Source organism: Eurytemora carolleeae, unplaced genomic scaffold, assembly GCF_000591075.1.
Source record: "Eurytemora carolleeae unplaced genomic scaffold, Eaff_2.0 scaffold463, whole genome shotgun sequence".
Classification (NCBI taxonomy): Eukaryota; Metazoa; Arthropoda; class Copepoda; order Calanoida; family Temoridae; genus Eurytemora; species Eurytemora carolleeae.
In genome coordinates this window covers 127,013-145,280 of record NW_019396366.1, presented here as the reverse complement: position 1 = coordinate 145,280, position 18,268 = coordinate 127,013, and the positions used below count along the sequence as shown (strand labels likewise).

Sequence of the window (18,268 nt, the reverse complement as noted above, 5' to 3'; positions counted from 1 at the left end):
GTTCTCCACCCTTCCTATATCTCCATCCCAGTTCTCCATCCTTCCTATATCTCCATCCCAGTCAAACTTGCTAAATCTCCATCCCAGTTATTCAACCTTGCTTTATATTCAACTCCATCCTTCCTATATCTCCATCCCAGTTCTCCACCCTTCCTATATCTCCATCCCAGTTCTCCATCCTTCCTATATCTCCATCCCAGTTCTCCATACTTCCTATATTTCCATCCCAGCTCTCCAAACTTGCTAAATCTCCATCCCAGTTATTCAACCTTGCTTTATATTCAACTTCATCCTTTCTTCATCTCCATCCCAGTTCTCCATTCTTGCTTTATCTCCATCCCAGCTCTCCATCATTGCTATATCTCCATCCCAGTTCTCTATGCTTTCTATATATCCATACCAGATCTCCATTCTTGCTATATTTCCATCCCACCACTTTATCCCTTTTTTATCTCCATCCCAGTTCTCCAACCTTGCTTTATCTCCATCCCGTTTCTATATCCTTGCTATATTGCTATATCTCCATCCCACCACTATATCACTCGTATACCTCCATTCTAGTTCTCTATGCATGCTCCATCTCCATCCCACCATTTTATCCCTCCAATACCCCCATTCTAGCTTTCTATGCTTGCTACATCTACATCCCACCACTATCCCTCCTATACCTCCATTCTAGCTTTCTATGCTTGCTACATCTCCATCCCACCACTATCCCTCCTATACCTCCATTTTCAGCTCTCTTTGCTTGCTAAATCTCCATCCAACCACTTTATTCCTCCTATACCTCCATTCTAGCTCTCTATGCTTGCTACATCTCCATCCCACCACCTCATCCCTCCTATACCTCCATTCCATCCTTCTAATATATTTATCTCTTATCTCCATCCTTTCTATATCTCACTCTCAGCTCTCTGTTCTTATATTTTCACTTCATCCTTCCTTCAACTCTCTCACACATCTCCATCTCAACTCTCTGTGCCATGAGAGAACTGAACCTGTGCTGAACCTGAACCAAGCTTTACAAATTAATCACTAGATCAGAACAATTTCCCATAGATAATTAATAAATTAAAAACTCTTTCAGGTATACAGGATAAAAGAGTAAAATTCATCCTTTCATTCCCCTTTCATCCCACCCCGAGGCAGCTTTATTCCCAAGCCAAGCTTCTCATGAAACCCTACCAGTCATCTCTATAATATTTATAATATAAACACACAGGCAGAATATTTAATGCTTTCACAGCTATTATACGGACGCCTGGGTTCGTGAAGCTATGTGTGCGTGTGTATGTGTATATGTGTGAGGGAAAGCAGGGGGGGGGAGCAAGGTTGGGGGAGCACCAGAGAGAGGAAGAGGGGGAAGCCGGGAATAGAAACCGTGCGCGCAGCGGCACCTGTGACTGTTGGTGTTCCCACGCCTAAACCTGGTAGATCTTTCACATATGGAGAGATGGAGACAGAGACACAGTAGCAGATTAGATTTACTCGGAGCAACAGCCCTTAGATATACACGGACGGAGCAACAGTTCTTAGATATACACGGAGCAACAGCTCTTAGATATACACGGAGCAACAGCCATCCTTACCAACAATTCGAAGCAAGAGCTGTCCTTTCCAGTCCTTTGATTTACACGAAGTGGGAACTGTCCTTACTGTTCATAGGATATACACGGGGTCACAGCCTTCCTTACCAGTCCTTGGATATTCAAGAACAGTCCGTTCAAGTTGTTGGTTATACCCGGAGCAGACATCTAATTTCGAACTAGATTGTGAAAAAACATGTTTACATAAACTCATCTTGGAGTTTCCGAGTTAAACCATAAAATTAGGATTTCTCTGAATCTTGTGATATTGTATTTAAATGTGTGAACAGGCACGACAGCTTCTGTAAACCTCCTCGTCACTCCTCCTTCTTGTACTCACAGTGATATTGTGAGAAAACATGAATTGGCAAAGTTCCTTCTCAGCATTCTCCCCCCGGGTTAGTTCTACCACCCTGGATACAGCTCTGTCATCATCAGATTCATCTCCGGAGCAGAAACCAGGCAATCTTCAAGGTTTTAATTCTGTATCTCCAGGTTCAGATTCAGATGTGCCTCTCTCCAGAACCCATCAGTATAAAAAGATCACAAAACCTCTCCTAGAACGAAAACGTAGAGCTCGAATAAATAAATGCCTGGACGAATTGAAAGATATAATGACAGTTGCTCTTCAGGCAGAAGGAGAAAATGTCTCAAAACTAGAGAAAGCGGACATTTTAGAACTTACAGTGAGACATTTACATAAACTATCTCAGAGCCGACGACTCATGGTTCGGAATCCATTGGAGGATTTACAGAAATTCCAGGCCGGATATTCATCCTGTGCTCAGGAAGCTGCAACCTTTCTTCTCTCTACTCCGGGAGTAGATGTGAGACTGAGTCAGAGACTTCTCTCTCATCTGTCCTCGACTGCAGGACCAGCAATGGCAGCAAACCTCTCACCCTTGTCCTTATCCGTCCCCTTGTCACATTCTCATCGTCATCCGTCTCCTCCATCATCTCCTGGAAACTATCAACGCCCTTCTCCGGGTCTACCTCATAAACCTGCCGAACCTGAACCTTCTACAGGACCCTTCACTCTCACACAAGGAACATTCACACTCTCTATTCGTAAAAAATCCCCGGAACCTCTCGGAGAACGAACCCAGAACGAAAAGTCCGTTCCAATCCGTCCTGCAGCTATCCGCCTGAATCCAACCAAACAGGAACCAATGGAACCAGTTTGGAGACCGTACTCTAGTACATAGAGTTGGTGTACTGTACAAGAGAAGACCCAGCCCGGTTTTATAAACGTATTGTGATCTCTGATGGCATTTTCGCTTTGTATAACAAATATAAGATTTAAATGAGTTATTAATAAAATAGAATAGACTATGTTTTTCTAGTTTTTATCGGAGAATAAGTTTAAGGAGAGAAAAAAAGCCGAATTTACTGAGGTATAACAGTTATGTAGATTTTACTGGTAGGCTATTATTTAATTACAATGAAGACAATTTTTTTTCTTAAGTTTTGATTTTTAAAAAGTTTTTTTTCGATCTACAAGTTTACAAGTCAGAGAAGATTTTTAAATTGACAGCTTCTCTTGATATTATGTTTATGTTTCCATGCTGTTTAACAGCTTGATAAAAATCAGAGTTGAAATTGAAAATCATCTTCATTGTATTGATGTAATCGCCTATCACTGTATAAAATGAAAGATTTGTTAAAAATGAATAATTGCAAAAAAATAGATTAAGAATCTATCTATCTATCTTTGTTTGCAATTACATGAACAGTTTGATACGGTTTGGATAATTTTTGGTCCGATCTGTAAAACGTATTTTATTATCTTTTAATTTATCTAATATCTATACACTGTTAGAAAAAAACTTCATTGAACTTGCCGACAACATTTTGATAGAAAAATAAGAAATTGTGAAATTTGTCTAACATTTTGTTAATATTTTCGAAGAACATGCTCGTAATTTTGAGATGTTTTATTAGTTCGATATTGCGAAGGAAATGTTAGTTTTTTTCTAACAGTTGATGCTACTTTATGAGTTATGATTTCTTTTAGAACCATCTTAGGTTTAAAGTCGTTAAAATTTTAATTTTGATTAGCTATATGAGACGTGATATGATATGAAATAAAACTCAATCTTCATCTGTAAGTGCGTTAAAAATATAAAGATTATTTATAGGAATTGCAGTTTTGGAAGGGAGAGGGGGGGGGGGGGTCCCACCTTTGACTGATAAAGCTGTCTCTTAAAAACACTGTTCTTTTTTATTGAATTTCTTTTTAAATCTCTAAATTTCGTAGTGCTAATTTACGCATTTTCTTTTTTTCAAATCAAAGTAAAAGTGATATTTTTTTCAGAGCCACCCTGTCCAGTGCTTCTTGGTTAGAAATTATCTTGTCTTGGTCTTGCTTGGTGTAGATTGTAGCACATTATTCTCCGAGTGTATATTTAAGTAGTAGTTGTTTTTATCACAAATCATTTGCTAAATATCGACTAAGAATCATTGATCAATGATCCTATCCATCTCTAATCTTCTATTTAAAAAAATTTGATGTCTTAAAAACTTTAATTTTCAGCGAAAAATACAGAGATATATTAAATCAAAAATTCGGGCAAAATAGTAAGTGAGAGAATACAAGAATAAAAACTAATTATACTGATTTCACTTTAGCTGTAACAATGACACATGTTTCTATGAATGTTGAAAGAGGTTTTATTCACCAGATTTTCCAGGTTTTCTAAGTTCTTTAGGTTCTCCAGGTTCTCCATATTCCCCAGAATTTCCCGAATCTCCAGGTATTCTAGATTTTCCAAAATCTCACGAGTCTCCAAGTTCTCCAGATTCTCCAGAATATCCAGGTTCTCTTGGTTTTCCTGGTTCTTCAGATTCTCCAGGTTCTCCGGGTTCTCCGGGTTCTCCGGGTTCTCCGGGTTCTCCCGGTTCTCCAGGTGTTCCAGATTCTCCAGGTTCTCCAGATTCTCCAAATTCTTCAGGTTCTCCAGATTCTTCTGGCTTTCCAGAATTTTCTGATTCTCCAGGTTCTCTAGAATCTCCTGATTCTCCAGGTTCTCACGGGAACTATCTCCGGGATAACACGGTTGAGCACGCGCCACTTCACTCGAGTGGAGAATCAACCAGAAAAACTGAAAGATTATTAGTCTAAAGACACGGATCCTTGCTTTCCGTGGAACTTATAATTTCATTTTCTCTTCTTTAACACACACCGTTATCTTTCTGATACAGTTCTCAACATTATCTGTCATTTCTAATCAGCGAGCTGTAGAGTGTAGGGTGTACCAATATACAAAATACAAACAATTTTAGTTTTTTAGCCAAGAAACGACCTACCTTGTTTGAAAACCTGAAATTTTTTTAAGATGACGAAACAGGTTCTTGTTCTTCATAATGAATCTAGTTCTTGTTTCTCATGATAAAACTAGATTTTGTTCTTTATAATGAAAACAGTTCTTTTTCTTCATGATATAAACTATTTCTTGTTCTTCCTGATAAAACTAGTTCTTGTTTTTCATTATATAAACCAGTTCTTGTTCTTTCTGATATAAACCAGTTCTTGTTCTTCTTGAGGAAACTAGTTCTTGTTCTTCCTGATGAAACTAGTTCTTGTTTTTTATGATATAAACCAGTTCTTGTTCTTCCTGATGAAACTAGTTCTTTTTCTTCATGATATAAACCAGTTCTTCTTCTTCAAGATATAAACCAGTTTTTGTTCTTCATGATGAAACTAGTACTTGTTCTTCATGATATAAACCAGCTCTTATTCTTTATGATATAAACCAGTTATTGTTCTTCATGATAAACCATATCTTGTTCTTCATAATATAAACTAGTTCTTGTTCTTCATGATATAAACCAGTTCTTGTTGTTACATGAGGAAACTAGTTCTTATTCTTCATTATATTAACCAGATACTGTTTATGATATAAACTAGTTCTTTTTCTTCATGATATAAACCTATTTTTGTTCTTCATGATATAACCAGTTCTTGTTCTTCATGATATAAACCTGTTTTTGTTCTTCATGATATAACCAGTTCTTGTTTTTCATTATATAAACCAGTTCTTGTTGTTACATGATGAAACTGTTCTCTCGTTGTGAATGACGAACCCTGATTCTTTTTCCTTCCAGTTCTCTGAATCTCTTGTCCAGGGTTCAAATCCAAGATTGATTCTGGGACCTGATGGTTTCAATCAATGAATGGCTGACTAATCTATTTCCATGGATTCTGCTACTTCAAAACCCGCGAGGAGAGATAAAAATACGCAATATTGGATTTTTCAAATTTGGTAATTTTCACTGTATTAGATATAAGTTGTAATTACAGATAAAAAGAAACACGGAGAGTGAGGTGGTATCTGGATCTGGGAATCCACAGGTTGATTTTATCAGATAAATAATCTGGATCTGGGAACATAGGATACGTTGGTATATCAGCTTAGGATACAGTGAATAGATTAGCATAGGATACATTGGTATATCAGCTAAGGATACAATGAATAGATGCGCATAGGATACATTGGTATATCAGCTTAGGATACAATGAATATATAAGCATAGGATACAATTTAGCCTAGAAAACAGAGAGTTCTTTATCCAGCGTGAAACATTAGTTTTAAATCGTTCTCCACCTGAATGAAGGAACCCAAGATTTGGTTTGTCCTCCCGCCATAAATGATCCATGATGATCCATTCATTTCTTGTTTACTCCGGGCTTGCTTTTAGCACAGGGATATCTTGAACCAATGCTTTTCTATGGCTTTGTGTTGTATATTGAGAAGTATTATTGATGTAGGTTTACAGACAGCCCTGATAAACATGAAAGGAAAATATAAAAAGTCGTCTTTATTCGACGCGGTATTTAATGGTAAGTTGAATTTATCTAGTTATCTTCACATTTCCAAAATGTGAGCGATTTTTAATATTTAATCTTTAAATTGAACTTTAATTTTGTTTAATTAATAAATCGGAATCTTAAATATATGAATAAATAAATGAAAGAAAACAATCTCTGATTATCTTTTTTTGCATTCCTGTGTTCTTTAAAATCCTTATACAATAAATACTGGACAAATCTCAAACCAGATAAAGTAAAATGGCCTAAATAATACGGGAGGGGTCGGGGGGGGGGGGAATGCGTACAATAATGCGTCTTAATGCGAGAAAATATTGATCTGGAAGATTTCTTACATTGGACAGAAGACACAAATAAAATGCGGGAAAGATGAGAAAGAAAAAGAGGATTTAAACACTCGAGAATCCCATGAAGAACGTATGAATAATGTATATAAATAATCCCACTTTCTTCAATGCTATATAAGACTATAAAATAGTTTTCCTAGATTAATAGAGAATTTAAAATTGATATTACATATTAGGGATGGCAAAATATAGCAGAAGGCGGAGAGGAGGTTGATTTCTCTGGGTCATGATACCTACTAGGGTTTGAACCGTGCGGAATTCATGTAATCCTGATCCGATATGGTTCAAGACCTTCTCAAGGGTAGATACTAGGTCAATGGAGGGGTTTTCAGGGTTTACGGAGACTTTCTCAGGTTGATCGAGCACATATGGTTTTCTGCCATTTTCTTTGTCGAAAATTTTTGTAAAAATTTGAAATAATTCCTTCAAATTCCACGTATTGGATACGTTTAACAATAGTTTATTTAAGGATTAGGTTTAGGTTTGTTGGTTCTCAGCTCCAGGTTTGGTTCTCAGTAGGACCTGGAGAGTTGGGTCAGTTCTAGATCTAAATCCTATCAGTTGAGGGGAGAGAACAAAGGTTGAGTCGTGATGGGACCATTAGTCTTTATATTTCTTATCCCTGGATGCCTAGGGGAGCTGTTTGTCTCTCCTCCAATCTTCTCAGGGTATGTATCTCTATTGTAAAGGTTTCTCAAAGGGACTGTAAGCGTAATTTTAATTAACTCTCCATGTAAAGATGGAAATTCCCGATTTACAATGGTACCCTTTAAGAATTATTTATCCATGTTTATGATTTTTTTAAATTGCGCATTTCTACTGCAGGACAATCATGAAGAAGTAAACAGAGTTAAACACTTTTTAAGCTGGAAAACGAAGTTGTCTTTCACATTATTGATCAGATAAAGGTTTAAAGGGTATTCCGTTTTTAAATGGAAAGTCACCTGAAATCACTCCTACTGTTCCTTTAACTCTATATGCTTGAAAATACTGTTACCAGAAATATCTCAATTAATATTAATATATAAAATTTTCCTACTTCGCTTCAACATTGTTATTTAAACAATACTGAACAAATATTAGAATAGATATTAGATATGCTTCAACAAATTGAAGAGAAATCTGTGTTTAATGATGATTTATTTATCTCTTTGATGTTTGAAGGACAACAAGAGCAAGATTGAAAATATCTATCTTTGATGTGATACTTGGGTAAATCAGCTTAGGATACAATGAATATATAAGCATAGGATACATTGGTATATCAGCTTAGGATACAATGAATATATAAGCATAGGATACATTGGTATATCAGCTAAGGATACAATGAATATATGCGCATAGGATACATTGGTATATCAGCTTAGGATACAATGAATAGATAAGCATAGGATACAGTGAATAGATGAGCATAGGATACGTTGGTATATCAGCTTAGGATACAGTGAATATATCAGCATAGGATACATGAGTATATCAGCTTAGGATACAGTGAATATAAGCAAAGGATACTTGGGTATATCAGCTTAGGATACAGTGAATAAATAAGCATAGGATACAGTGAATAGATTAGCATAGGATACGTTGGTATATCAGCTTAGGATACAGTGAATAGATAAGCATAGGATACTTGGGTATATCAGTTTAGGATACAGGGAATAAATAAGCATAGGACACTTGGGTATAGCAGCTAAGGATACAGTGAATAGATATGTATAGGATACATGGGTATATCAGCTTAGGATACAGTGAATAAGTAAGCATAGGATACAGTGAATATATAAGCATAGGATACTTTGGTATATCAGCTTAGGTTACAATAAATATATAAGCATAGGATACAATTTAGCCTAGAAAACAGAGAGTTCTTAATACAACCAATAGCATGATGAAGAAAATAAACGCTTGATACAAACTCTAATTTTCTATTCTGTTTATCTTTGAAATCTGATAGTGTTAACCTTTAATATTTTAAACTTAGACCATTGATTCTAATTCATAGTTTTAAATATTAAAGGTAAACAAGAGGCTAGAAAGATGAAGGGATTAGAAAATTAGAGTTTGTAACAAAGACTCGAGATTTCTTTATAAAAGAATTTTATGTAATGCAAGTAAGCATTTGATATCTATGGAGCAAAGGATACAAACAAATTGGATACTTACACAAGTCTATCAAAGGGATAAAGAGATAATTGGATATATAAGTTGGGGATACCGTAATACATGAAATAACATGGATACATAAAATATACTTATACTTAGATACATGAAATACACATATAGTGGTACATGGATACAAGAAATACACAGAAACATTAAAAACAGTGATACATGAAATACAGTGAGACATGGATACAAGATATGCATGGATACAAAAACTAACAACTTACTATTTTCCACATTGATCCATGACGTGAGACGCGAAACTAAAGTTATAATTGTGAGAACTAAGTTTAGTTTTATATCCCAGTATTCCACACCTGTTCTACATTCCATCCATCCTACCCTTGCTTCCTTCTCATCCTATCCTTCCTACCTTCTACATTCCATCCATCCTACCCTTGCTTCCTTCTCATCCTATCCTTCCTACCTGTTCTACATTCCATCCATCCTACCCTTGCTTCCTTCTCATCCTATCCTTCCTACCTATTCTACATTCCATAATCTTATCCTTTCTTCCTTCTCATCATATCCTTCCTACCTGATCTACATTCCTACTCATCTAACACTTCCTTCCTTCCCATCCTAATCTTCCTTCCTTTTCATACTACCCTTGCTTCTATTTCATCCTACCCTTCCTCTCTTCTCATCCAACCCTGCTAACCTCCTGTCCTTCACATCATATTCCTAACATTCCTTCCTTCTAATCCTTACCTTCCTCCCTTCTCATCATATCCTTCCTAATCTCCTGTCCTTCCCATCATAACCTTCCTTCCCTTTTATCCTAACCTTCCTTCCTACACTTTTCTACAAGATATCCTTCCTTCCCGAACAATATCAGTCCAGATTGTTTTCTGAACAAATCTTATCTTTTTCTTGTTTACGTAAATACAGAGATATCATCATTTTTTCTTCTTATCATTGTTAATATTGTTGACGTGTAGTAGTGTGTGGAAAATATCAGTTTTCTTCAACAAGCTGAAGATGCAGGGACTAAACCTTCTCCTGGTCCTAGCCATAGCACTGGGCGTGTCTGCCAACTGTCCTGGAAACATGGAGAATATTCACGGAAAGTGTTATATGTTCGGTAGGGAAGTTTTTATAACATTTAAAAGATAATTATAAATAACCCATAAAATTAATGAAGAAATTTTTTTTATCATAATTTTTTAATAAATCTAACATAATCATATTCATTTTTTATCCAATTCTTAGTTATTTCTAACATAATTCTAGCCATGATGATTTTTCTAGACTCTGCTAGTTCAAGAGAAGACGCTAAAGCTAAGTGTGAAGCTGAGGCTCCAGGAAACCATCTCTGGTTGATCAATGATCAGCAAGAGATGGAAAATATTCTGGAGTGGTTCACAAAGTAAGAAATAGTCTTTTTAAGGGAGTGGTCGCACAAAATGAAATTAGATTATGAATCCCGAGTTGAAAACCCTGAATCCCGAGTTGAAAACCCTTAATCCCGAGTTGAAAACCCTTAATCCCGAGTTGAAAACCCTTAATCCCGAGTTGAAAACCCTTAATCCCGCCAAGCCAAATTTCTTGAGCCACTGTGGACACTTTTCTTCTTGATCCTCTCTTTTGAATATTTCATTGATTGCGCACCAAAATTTCTAAATTTCTCGAGTTCTGATTGACTTTTCTGCTTCTTCAATCGACACTCTGATTGGTTGCATTTTTGACACAGATCTGGATTTTAACGTAAGATTAAATTAATCTTAAGTTTAATGAAAGAGGAGATCAAGCATTTATCACAATATCCACAATTCTAACGTTTTCACTTCTGATTGCTTTTTTTTCTATCAGATGCGTCATAAAAGAAAATGAGAAAAAATTTAAAGGAAAATTATGCAAAATATAGCCCCTGTTATTTTTGATAATTCTCAACTAAATATGATTTATCTAGTTTGCTTTTTTCCTTAGATCTCAATTTTATCGAAAATTTGAGAGATATTAATTTATAAGTGAGAAAGACATAGTTCAACTGGATATCGATGTAGTTTAACTAACCATGTAGTTCAGCAACTTATTGGCTTCGGACAAAAACAGACTATTTGACCTTCTATTGGATCTTGAGGCTTTTGAGAAATTAAAAACTTGAACTGGAGGCTTAATCCGATTAAAATTAAACCGCCTTCATAAATATTGAACTCAGGAAGAATGAGGGAAAGCTGATTAAACCTTGGGCCTGGACTGACGGGATTAAAAAACCTCACACCGATGATATCTGGATCTGGGAATCCACAGGTTGATTTTATCAGATAAATAATCTGGATCTGGGAATCCACAGGTTGATTTTATCAGATAAATAATCTGGATCTGGGAATCCACAGGTTGATTTTATAAGATAAATAATCTGGATTTGGGAACCCTCAGGTTGATTTTATGAGATAAATAATCTGGATCTGGGAATCCTCAGGTTGATTTTATCAGATAAATACAAATATTGTTTCATTTAAAAAAAAAAAAAAATTTGAATAGAAGCTTTTATTTTAAACTTGAAGATTTTCTATCAAACCTTTCAAGATGTCGAGATTTTTTCAAATATTCTAATTAGTTTTTAATTTTGAGATTATTAAGAAACTTTGAACGTTTATTAGAATCTTAATGGTTTACTTTCACTTTAAATAATTATTGATCTATCAGGAGCAAGGATCAATTTTAATGAATTATTGATCTATCAGGAGCAAGGATCAATTTTAATGAATTATTGATCTATCAGGAGCAAGGATCAATCATGTACCTGATGGTGCTGAAGGACAAATCTGTGACGGACAATGTGTCAGTCCTGACTGTGGAACTGCTACCAGTAAGTAATTAATTGATTAATCAGATCATTGATCAATTCATTGATTTATTCATTGATAGATTCATTGATTCATTGATTTATTCATTGATAAATTCATTGATTTATTCATTGATAAATTCATTGATTTATTCATTGATAAACTCATCGATTTATTCATTGATAAATTCATTGATTTATTCATTGATGAATTAATTGATTTATTCATTGATAAATTCATTGATTTTTTCAATGATAAATTCATTGATTAATTCATTGATAAATTCATTGATTAATTAATGAAAAATTACTGAAAGGAAGAAAGAATAACTGAAAGGAAGAAAGGATGAAAGGAAGAAAGAATGACTGAAAGGAAGAAAGGATGAAAGGAAGAAAGAATAACTGAAAGGAAGAAAGAATGACTGAAAGGAAGAAAGAATGAATGAAAGGAAGAAAGGATATATTTTAGAAAGAATTAATAAAAGGATGAATAAAAGGATGTACATAAAATATATAGTGGGAGACTGTGTAACCTTGAGCGTGAATGACCTGGGAGCCCGGAGCTACCAGGGTTGTGCCTGTGACGAGGACGGAGATATCATGTTCGTCTGCGAATCTCCGGATGAGGTGGATTGGGAATGTCCGGAGGAGAACGGATTCTTTCCTTCAGCTCCCTGCTCAGACCTTTGGTATAACTGCTGGGAAGGTAATGATGATAATAATAATAATAATAATAATAATAATAATAATAATAATAACTATAATAATAACAACAATAATAATAATAATTATAATATTTAGGGCATGCTACCCCTGAATATTGTGATGAAGGAATAGTATTTAACCCTGAAGTCCAGTATTGTGACTTCCCCGGAAATGTAGATGGCTGCTAAACTTTAAGATTTAAATTGGTTAATTATTTAAATAAAAATCAATTAATTTTAGTAAAAATGATTTCTTTACATGAGAGGATAAAAATATAGATTATTTAGAATTGTTCCTATTTGAAAATATGTACGTTCCAATTTTGTGAGCCTCCATGCAAAAATGGCATATTGCCCGATTTACAATTGTACCCTTGAAACCTTTCATAGATCAATAATATGTAAGATAATGTCGTTTTTATAGGTTTAAAAGTCTGATATATCGTATATGTTTTTTGTAGTATAGAAATGCGCAAGTCGCTTTTGAAGAGAAACCACAATTTAAAATAATCAATTTTTGAAATTATAAACCTTCATATCTAATTCATACTTAGTCAGACAAAGTCTGAAGGGTATCGTTGTGAATCGGGCAGTGCTATCTTTACATGGAATGTCACTTGAAATTACGCTTATAGTCCCTTTAAAAATGTCTTTGAGGTACAGAATTATCAATGTAAATCAGAAAACCCGGGTTTTCTGGAGAATTTCATGGATTTTCCGAATATTTTCCGTGCTGTAATGATAAAAAGGTTGTTATCCTAGAATTCTGTAATCATACATCTTTAATCTTAATCAAAAGTAAGCAAAAAAATTCATTAAAAAACCTGTCAATTTCTGGGCCGAGCGCCGCGACCAGGACAGACTTCGTTATCGAGCGCTGTCGTCACATGAATTATTAATAGTGATATATATTGTTAACGACTTGGATTAAAATAGTAAATATGAATACAATAAAGGGGGAGGGAGCACCAATTCTTTTTTCGGAACGACTGAAAACTGAAACTCAGTCGTCTAGTAGCAATCATACACTGTTTAAATATTACCCATTTGGGAACATTAAATCTGTTTTATACTTCAAGAACACGTTTTCTCCTTCTCAATAGTTTAGACTTTTAAACATTAAGACGCGTCTGGAGAGCTGGGAAGTTTAAAAAGTGTAGTCTGGAGAACTGTTAACTGATTTATTAATGACAATATTTATGATAAATTATAAACAGAGGATATAAAAATATTTAAAATTTATTTTATTCAATGGTTTATCCCCCTTTTCTTTCTTATATTCACATATGATATAGTTTAGGACGGGTATAGGATATTAGTGTAGTTCTGACAAAGGATAAGAAAGGTTTTATTAGGGTTGGATCACGCGGTGTCTTTCTCCCACCCCCCAATAAACTTTAATCTCAAATAATGCTTACTGTCCGGTAACCTTCTGCGAAAAAAATATATCCAAGTCCCCCTGACTTTGTAAAAACAGTTTTAGGCTATCTAAGCTTTCTTCCAGAAAATTTGATTTTAAAATCCCTATATCTTTACAATACAATGTCTATTGGCGTCAGATATGTCAAATTATGAATTCTGTTAGATCAAATTATCTAAGTTTGAAGTATTAAAGGTTTATAACATCAGGTTGAATATATAAAGGAATTTGTAGCAAATTATTTTGAAAGAAATAGAATAACTATATCATGACATGTTAGCATTGAGTAAAATAAATCCGTTTTGACGAAATCAGGAACTACAGGAGCTCAGAAATTTTGAAGGATTTGAATCTATTCAGCTTTAGAAGTTTCTTATGCCTTTTGCATCATTAAAATTGGTTTGATTTAGATGAATTTGACTAATTGGAATCTATAACTGTCAAGCTAAAAATCTGGCCCAATAAGATTAATTTATATGACAAAAATACATTGCATTCATTTGTCTGAGTTTAGTGTGTAAGCTAAGATAAAGTTGAATTTGATATGGGTTACCAGATATATTCTGTAGAATTGTGACTACTTCTAATCGTTTTTGGTCCACGAAACATTAATTGAAAAAAAAACATAAAAGTAGCATATCAATATACTTCCAAAGTATGGTCTGTCATTTTTATACCTTAAAATTGCCGGAGATATTATGAAGTTTGGTCAGATTTAATTAAACCATTTCTACTAGTTCAAGTAGGTGGGTTGAAGTAGGTTTAATGGCTAGGTGTGGATATAACTAGTAAGAAGTGGAATGAAATTTGTCGTGTGTTTATTAGATATATACAGCTTATAGATGATTTTTGGTAGTAAGAAGTAGGTACATTAGTTCATAGATAAATGGAATAGGTAGGTATATAAGTAGATATAAGTAGTAGTATGAAGTTAGGTAGGTAGTTAAATAATTAGTTAGGCATTTATGCTATAGTTAGTTAGGTAGTTTAGGTAGGTAGGTACTGAGGTAGGTATGTAGGTAGGTAGGTAGGTATGTAGGTTGTAGGTTTCAGTTCTTCCTACTTCAATAATTCGTTCTTCTCCAGCTAAACTAGTCATACAGGATAGACGCTTAACAAGACCGAACCCTATTAGATTAAAAATGATGGCGTGAGAAAGTGTGGGGAAGCTAAGATTGGGATTGAATGGGCGAATGTATGAGTTTGCCTCAGGATACATTCCTCTAGCTCTATGGGAACCCGGAGAGAGAGAGAGAGCTAGGATGGAGAGGGAGGAAGGTGAGACGAGGTTAGATCGTGGAAACCGCTCTCAGGGCAAATTATGTGGTCAGGGGGGTCAGCTACTTGATCATTAGAAGAAGTATCTAGGTCTATGGTCAGGGCACGGGATCAAGTTCTCCTTATTACTCCCTCCACTGCATCCAGATCAGATAAGAAGAGATTCTTTTATACCTTATTAAATCCTGACTAATCTTTAACCTTGCTTTTAATCATTTTGAAGTAAGAACACGGAGCAGTAGATTACAACAATTTATTTATTAATTTACAGTAGAATAAACAACTATCACAGGAGGAGTATAATATAAGATATTTCAAACTAATCGAAAAAATAGGAATTATCTGAAATAGATTCGAGGCTTTCTGTAGGTTTATTTCCTTGGTCTCCCAGATACAGAACGCAAGGGGGCAGTGAGTTTACGCGTTTATGGGACTTTTGTATCCAAGATTCAATCCGTCTTGCTGCTCTTCTATCTACAGCCAGACCCGGAGTGGACAGAAACCTTGAAACCTCAGAAGCACAGGCGGAGAATCCGCTCCTAAACCTGTGAGAATACGTAACACTCGGAGTAAGAACTAGAGAATCTGAATTCTTGAGTTTGTTCAAATAGTTTACAGTAACCTCCAATATATCAGCTTTCTCCAGTTTGCTGGAGTTCTCTCCATCCTCATCCTCCATTATACTCTTCATTAGTTCCTTCAACTCATCTAAGCACTCGGAGATTCGTCCCTTCCTATCCTCACTGGTCGGAACATACATCCTGAAGGTCTCTAGGTCTGATCAGTATTGGAGTTGTATCCTGACTGAGTTCCCAACAACAAGTGGGAGGGGTTGGAACATCAGAATGGAATGTTACTCACACGCTAATGCTAATTTTAAATTTATAAAACTCTCCCACGGGTTGCGGGGGGCAGATGCACTCTGCACAGAGCTTCCCTTGCTTCCTACCCCTCCCACTACCCTGAGCTAAACCCTGGGCCAAACCTGAACCCTGGATATAAACTATAATTAAATAAAACAAGGACTGATCGGCTCCGGTAAAATATTTAAACAAAATCTATTCATAGTCTGGAATACTGGTGAAAAGAATTAAAATCTTTTCAGTTCTGAAAAAGGGTTTAAATACTGATTTTGAAAAAAACTCTAATATATTTTAAATTATGCGTTTTCTCACTATTTTCATAATTTTTTTCTGTCTTTAATGAAGACATTATTTTTGTTGGGAAAATCAGTTAAAATGTTTAAATTAAAAAATACTAATGCTGCGAACAAAATAATTGCAGATATTACGATGTTACAAAATAAAAAGTTGATGGAAATACTAGTCTTATTCTAGAAACCCTTAAAAGAAAAATAACATAGACTAAATATTGCTCGTGTTAACCTTGGTTTCTGACGGGGTTTTCCCAATCCTCTAACATTTTAAACCGCTCATTTGATTACTAGACAACCATATCTGATCAGGATTTACATGGACAAAATACTTGGCTTCTCCGAACCCAGCTCATTCTCACACCTCCACTACTAAGACGTATACCCTGAGAACCTGAAATCCTAGATACCGCCTCCAATCTAGATCCCCGCCCCAAATTCTATTGTATAAAACTGTAGGCGGTTCTACAGAAAATCTGCGCTAATTTTGACATTATATATATTGAGAAGCTTTTTCACCCTTTGTATGTATAAACCTTTTTCAATCTACTTTAATTCCAAAAATGGGCTTAAAAATTAAAAAAAGCCATGAGTCTTTCTCCTTCATGCTTTTGATCAAATAAATCTAAATTTTGTGTAAGAAATATTTCATAATTTTGTAGGTTTCTTATTGATTATATTGTTGTTTATTTTCTGCTACTTTTTCTTTTTTACAATATGTATTACAACAATTTGAACCGAGACGTGGAATTTTAGCGACAAAACCCCAAAAATCCCTACTTTGTCTGAGTTCCGAGCCGTATCGAATCTCCGCGCTGTAACTTGGATTTTTCTGAATTTGTTTGAACAAGGTTTACAGAGCCGGGGCCGAGTCAAAGCAACACAGAAACTATATAATCTCAATACATCTTTACACATTGATTGATTTGTTGCTTACAAGTCATGTAATGCAAGCTCGTCAATCTGGAGAGGGATTAAAGTTTTGTTTGTAAATGTTTAGCTGCTCAGGGTTCAAGTCGTATCAGGGCACCAGGGACAAAGTTCGGGTTTGGGAATAAAAATGTAGCAGGTTTTTACTTCTGTACAGGGGGACCCATCAGATTTGGGAACAGGAATACGATATTTAAACAATATCTTGTGGATTTGATGTTATTTTAAAGAAAATAATTTTACTATATAGATTGAAAATCAGCTTTAAAAGTTCTTCCACAACTCTTTTTTGCTATATTTCTTTGTTCTGTGAAACGTTTTAAAAATGGCTATATAACTTGTTTATTTGCCTGTTAATGTTAACAATTCCAACTTATTTATTATTAAATGCATTTAATCATTAATTCAAAATATATTAATGAAACCCACAGTTAAATATAATTAATTCTCCGAACAATTCTGGTTCTAAAAAGCCGGGAAAATTAGTTAGAAAGTTTTGGATCCAACTAATTGAGCGCGGCATTGCTTTGTTTATACCTCTCAGCTCCCCGTGTGAGAGCTGGCCTTTATGAGACCTCCGGTAGGTTAAAACACAATTGGATTAATTAGCCCCGAGCACATATGCAGGATAGGTAAAATAGTGGTCTCCCATACAACTATGGAAACCAACGACGACTTTTAGACTAAATACTTTTAAAAAGTCCAATAAACATAACATATATACGCTACTATTTTGTTCATAACTGAATCAGATTCAGTTAAAAAATTGCTTAAATGTCGTCTTCCTACTGCACAAAGGACGAGAGTCTAGAGACGACTCTATTGATTTTCTAAAATTGGACTTGGACGTAATTTGCATTGATAACCTTTAAACAGTAAGAAAGATATCGGCGTTTCTCCGTCTGGAAATGTGTTGAACCGAAAACTGCAATAAATTTTTAGATAGAAAAAGAGGAATAACTCCTTCATTTTACAAAAGTTTAGAGGGTTCCTTTGTGGATCGGACATGCCATCCTATAAAATAAGGTCACTTGAAGTTGATACTTTAATAGTTCCTTAGATTATATT

At 35.0% G+C, this 18,268-nt stretch overlaps 3 protein-coding genes across 4 annotated transcripts; 2 read left to right on the top strand and 1 right to left on the bottom strand.

Annotated features, from left to right (window-relative positions):
• Positions 1–1,427: 1,427 nt before the first annotated feature.
• LOC111701801 (enhancer of split mbeta protein) lies at positions 1,428–2,918 on the top strand. The gene has a single exon (XM_023473230.1). The coding sequence runs from the start codon at positions 1,946–1,948 to the stop codon at positions 2,789–2,791; it is 846 nt and encodes a 281-aa protein (XP_023328998.1). The 5' UTR covers positions 1,428–1,945; the 3' UTR covers positions 2,792–2,918.
• A 4,419-nt stretch (positions 2,919–7,337) lies between these two features.
• Positions 7,338–12,666, top strand: LOC111701795 (uncharacterized). 2 transcript variants are annotated; one of them, XM_023473220.1, is made up of 7 exons: positions 7,338–7,429; positions 9,869–10,008; positions 10,176–10,293; positions 11,086–11,177; positions 11,653–11,739; positions 12,233–12,421; positions 12,517–12,666. In XM_023473220.1, exons 1-7 carry the CDS (start codon positions 7,353–7,355, stop codon positions 12,606–12,608), a joined length of 795 nt encoding a protein of 264 aa, XP_023328988.1. In that variant the 5' UTR covers positions 7,338–7,352; the 3' UTR covers positions 12,609–12,666. The 2 variants fall into 2 exon arrangements, with proteins under 2 accessions (XP_023328988.1, XP_023328987.1); XM_023473219.1 differs by having other exon boundaries at positions 9,866–10,008.
• A 2,727-nt stretch (positions 12,667–15,393) lies between these two features.
• On the bottom strand, positions 15,394–15,922 carry LOC111701821 (enhancer of split mgamma protein). The gene has a single exon (XM_023473262.1). The coding sequence runs from the start codon at positions 15,875–15,877 to the stop codon at positions 15,437–15,439; it is 441 nt and encodes a 146-aa protein (XP_023329030.1). The 5' UTR covers positions 15,878–15,922; the 3' UTR covers positions 15,394–15,436.
• Between the last annotated feature and the right edge of the window lie 2,346 nt (positions 15,923–18,268).

What these genes read in the sequence shown, in the direction of transcription:
- LOC111701801 (XM_023473230.1), top strand. Translation starts at nt 1,946, where the DNA reads ATGAATTGGCAAAGTTCCTTCTCAGCATTCTCCCCCCGGGTTAGTTCT.
- LOC111701795 (XM_023473219.1), top strand. Translation starts at nt 7,353, where the DNA reads ATGGGACCATTAGTCTTTATATTTCTTATCCCTGGATGCCTAGGGGAG. An exon ending in ATTCTGGAGTGGTTCACAAA is followed by an intron (nt 10,294 to 11,085) that starts GTAAGAAATAGT and finishes TATTGAACTCAG; the next exon opens with GAAGAATGAGGGAAAGCTGA. An exon ending in CTGGATCTGGGAATCCACAG is followed by an intron (nt 11,178 to 11,652) that starts GTTGATTTTATC and finishes TTGATCTATCAG; the next exon opens with GAGCAAGGATCAATCATGTA.
- LOC111701821 (XM_023473262.1), bottom strand. Translation starts at nt 15,877, where the DNA reads ATGTATGTTCCGACCAGTGAGGATAGGAAGGGACGAATCTCCGAGTGC.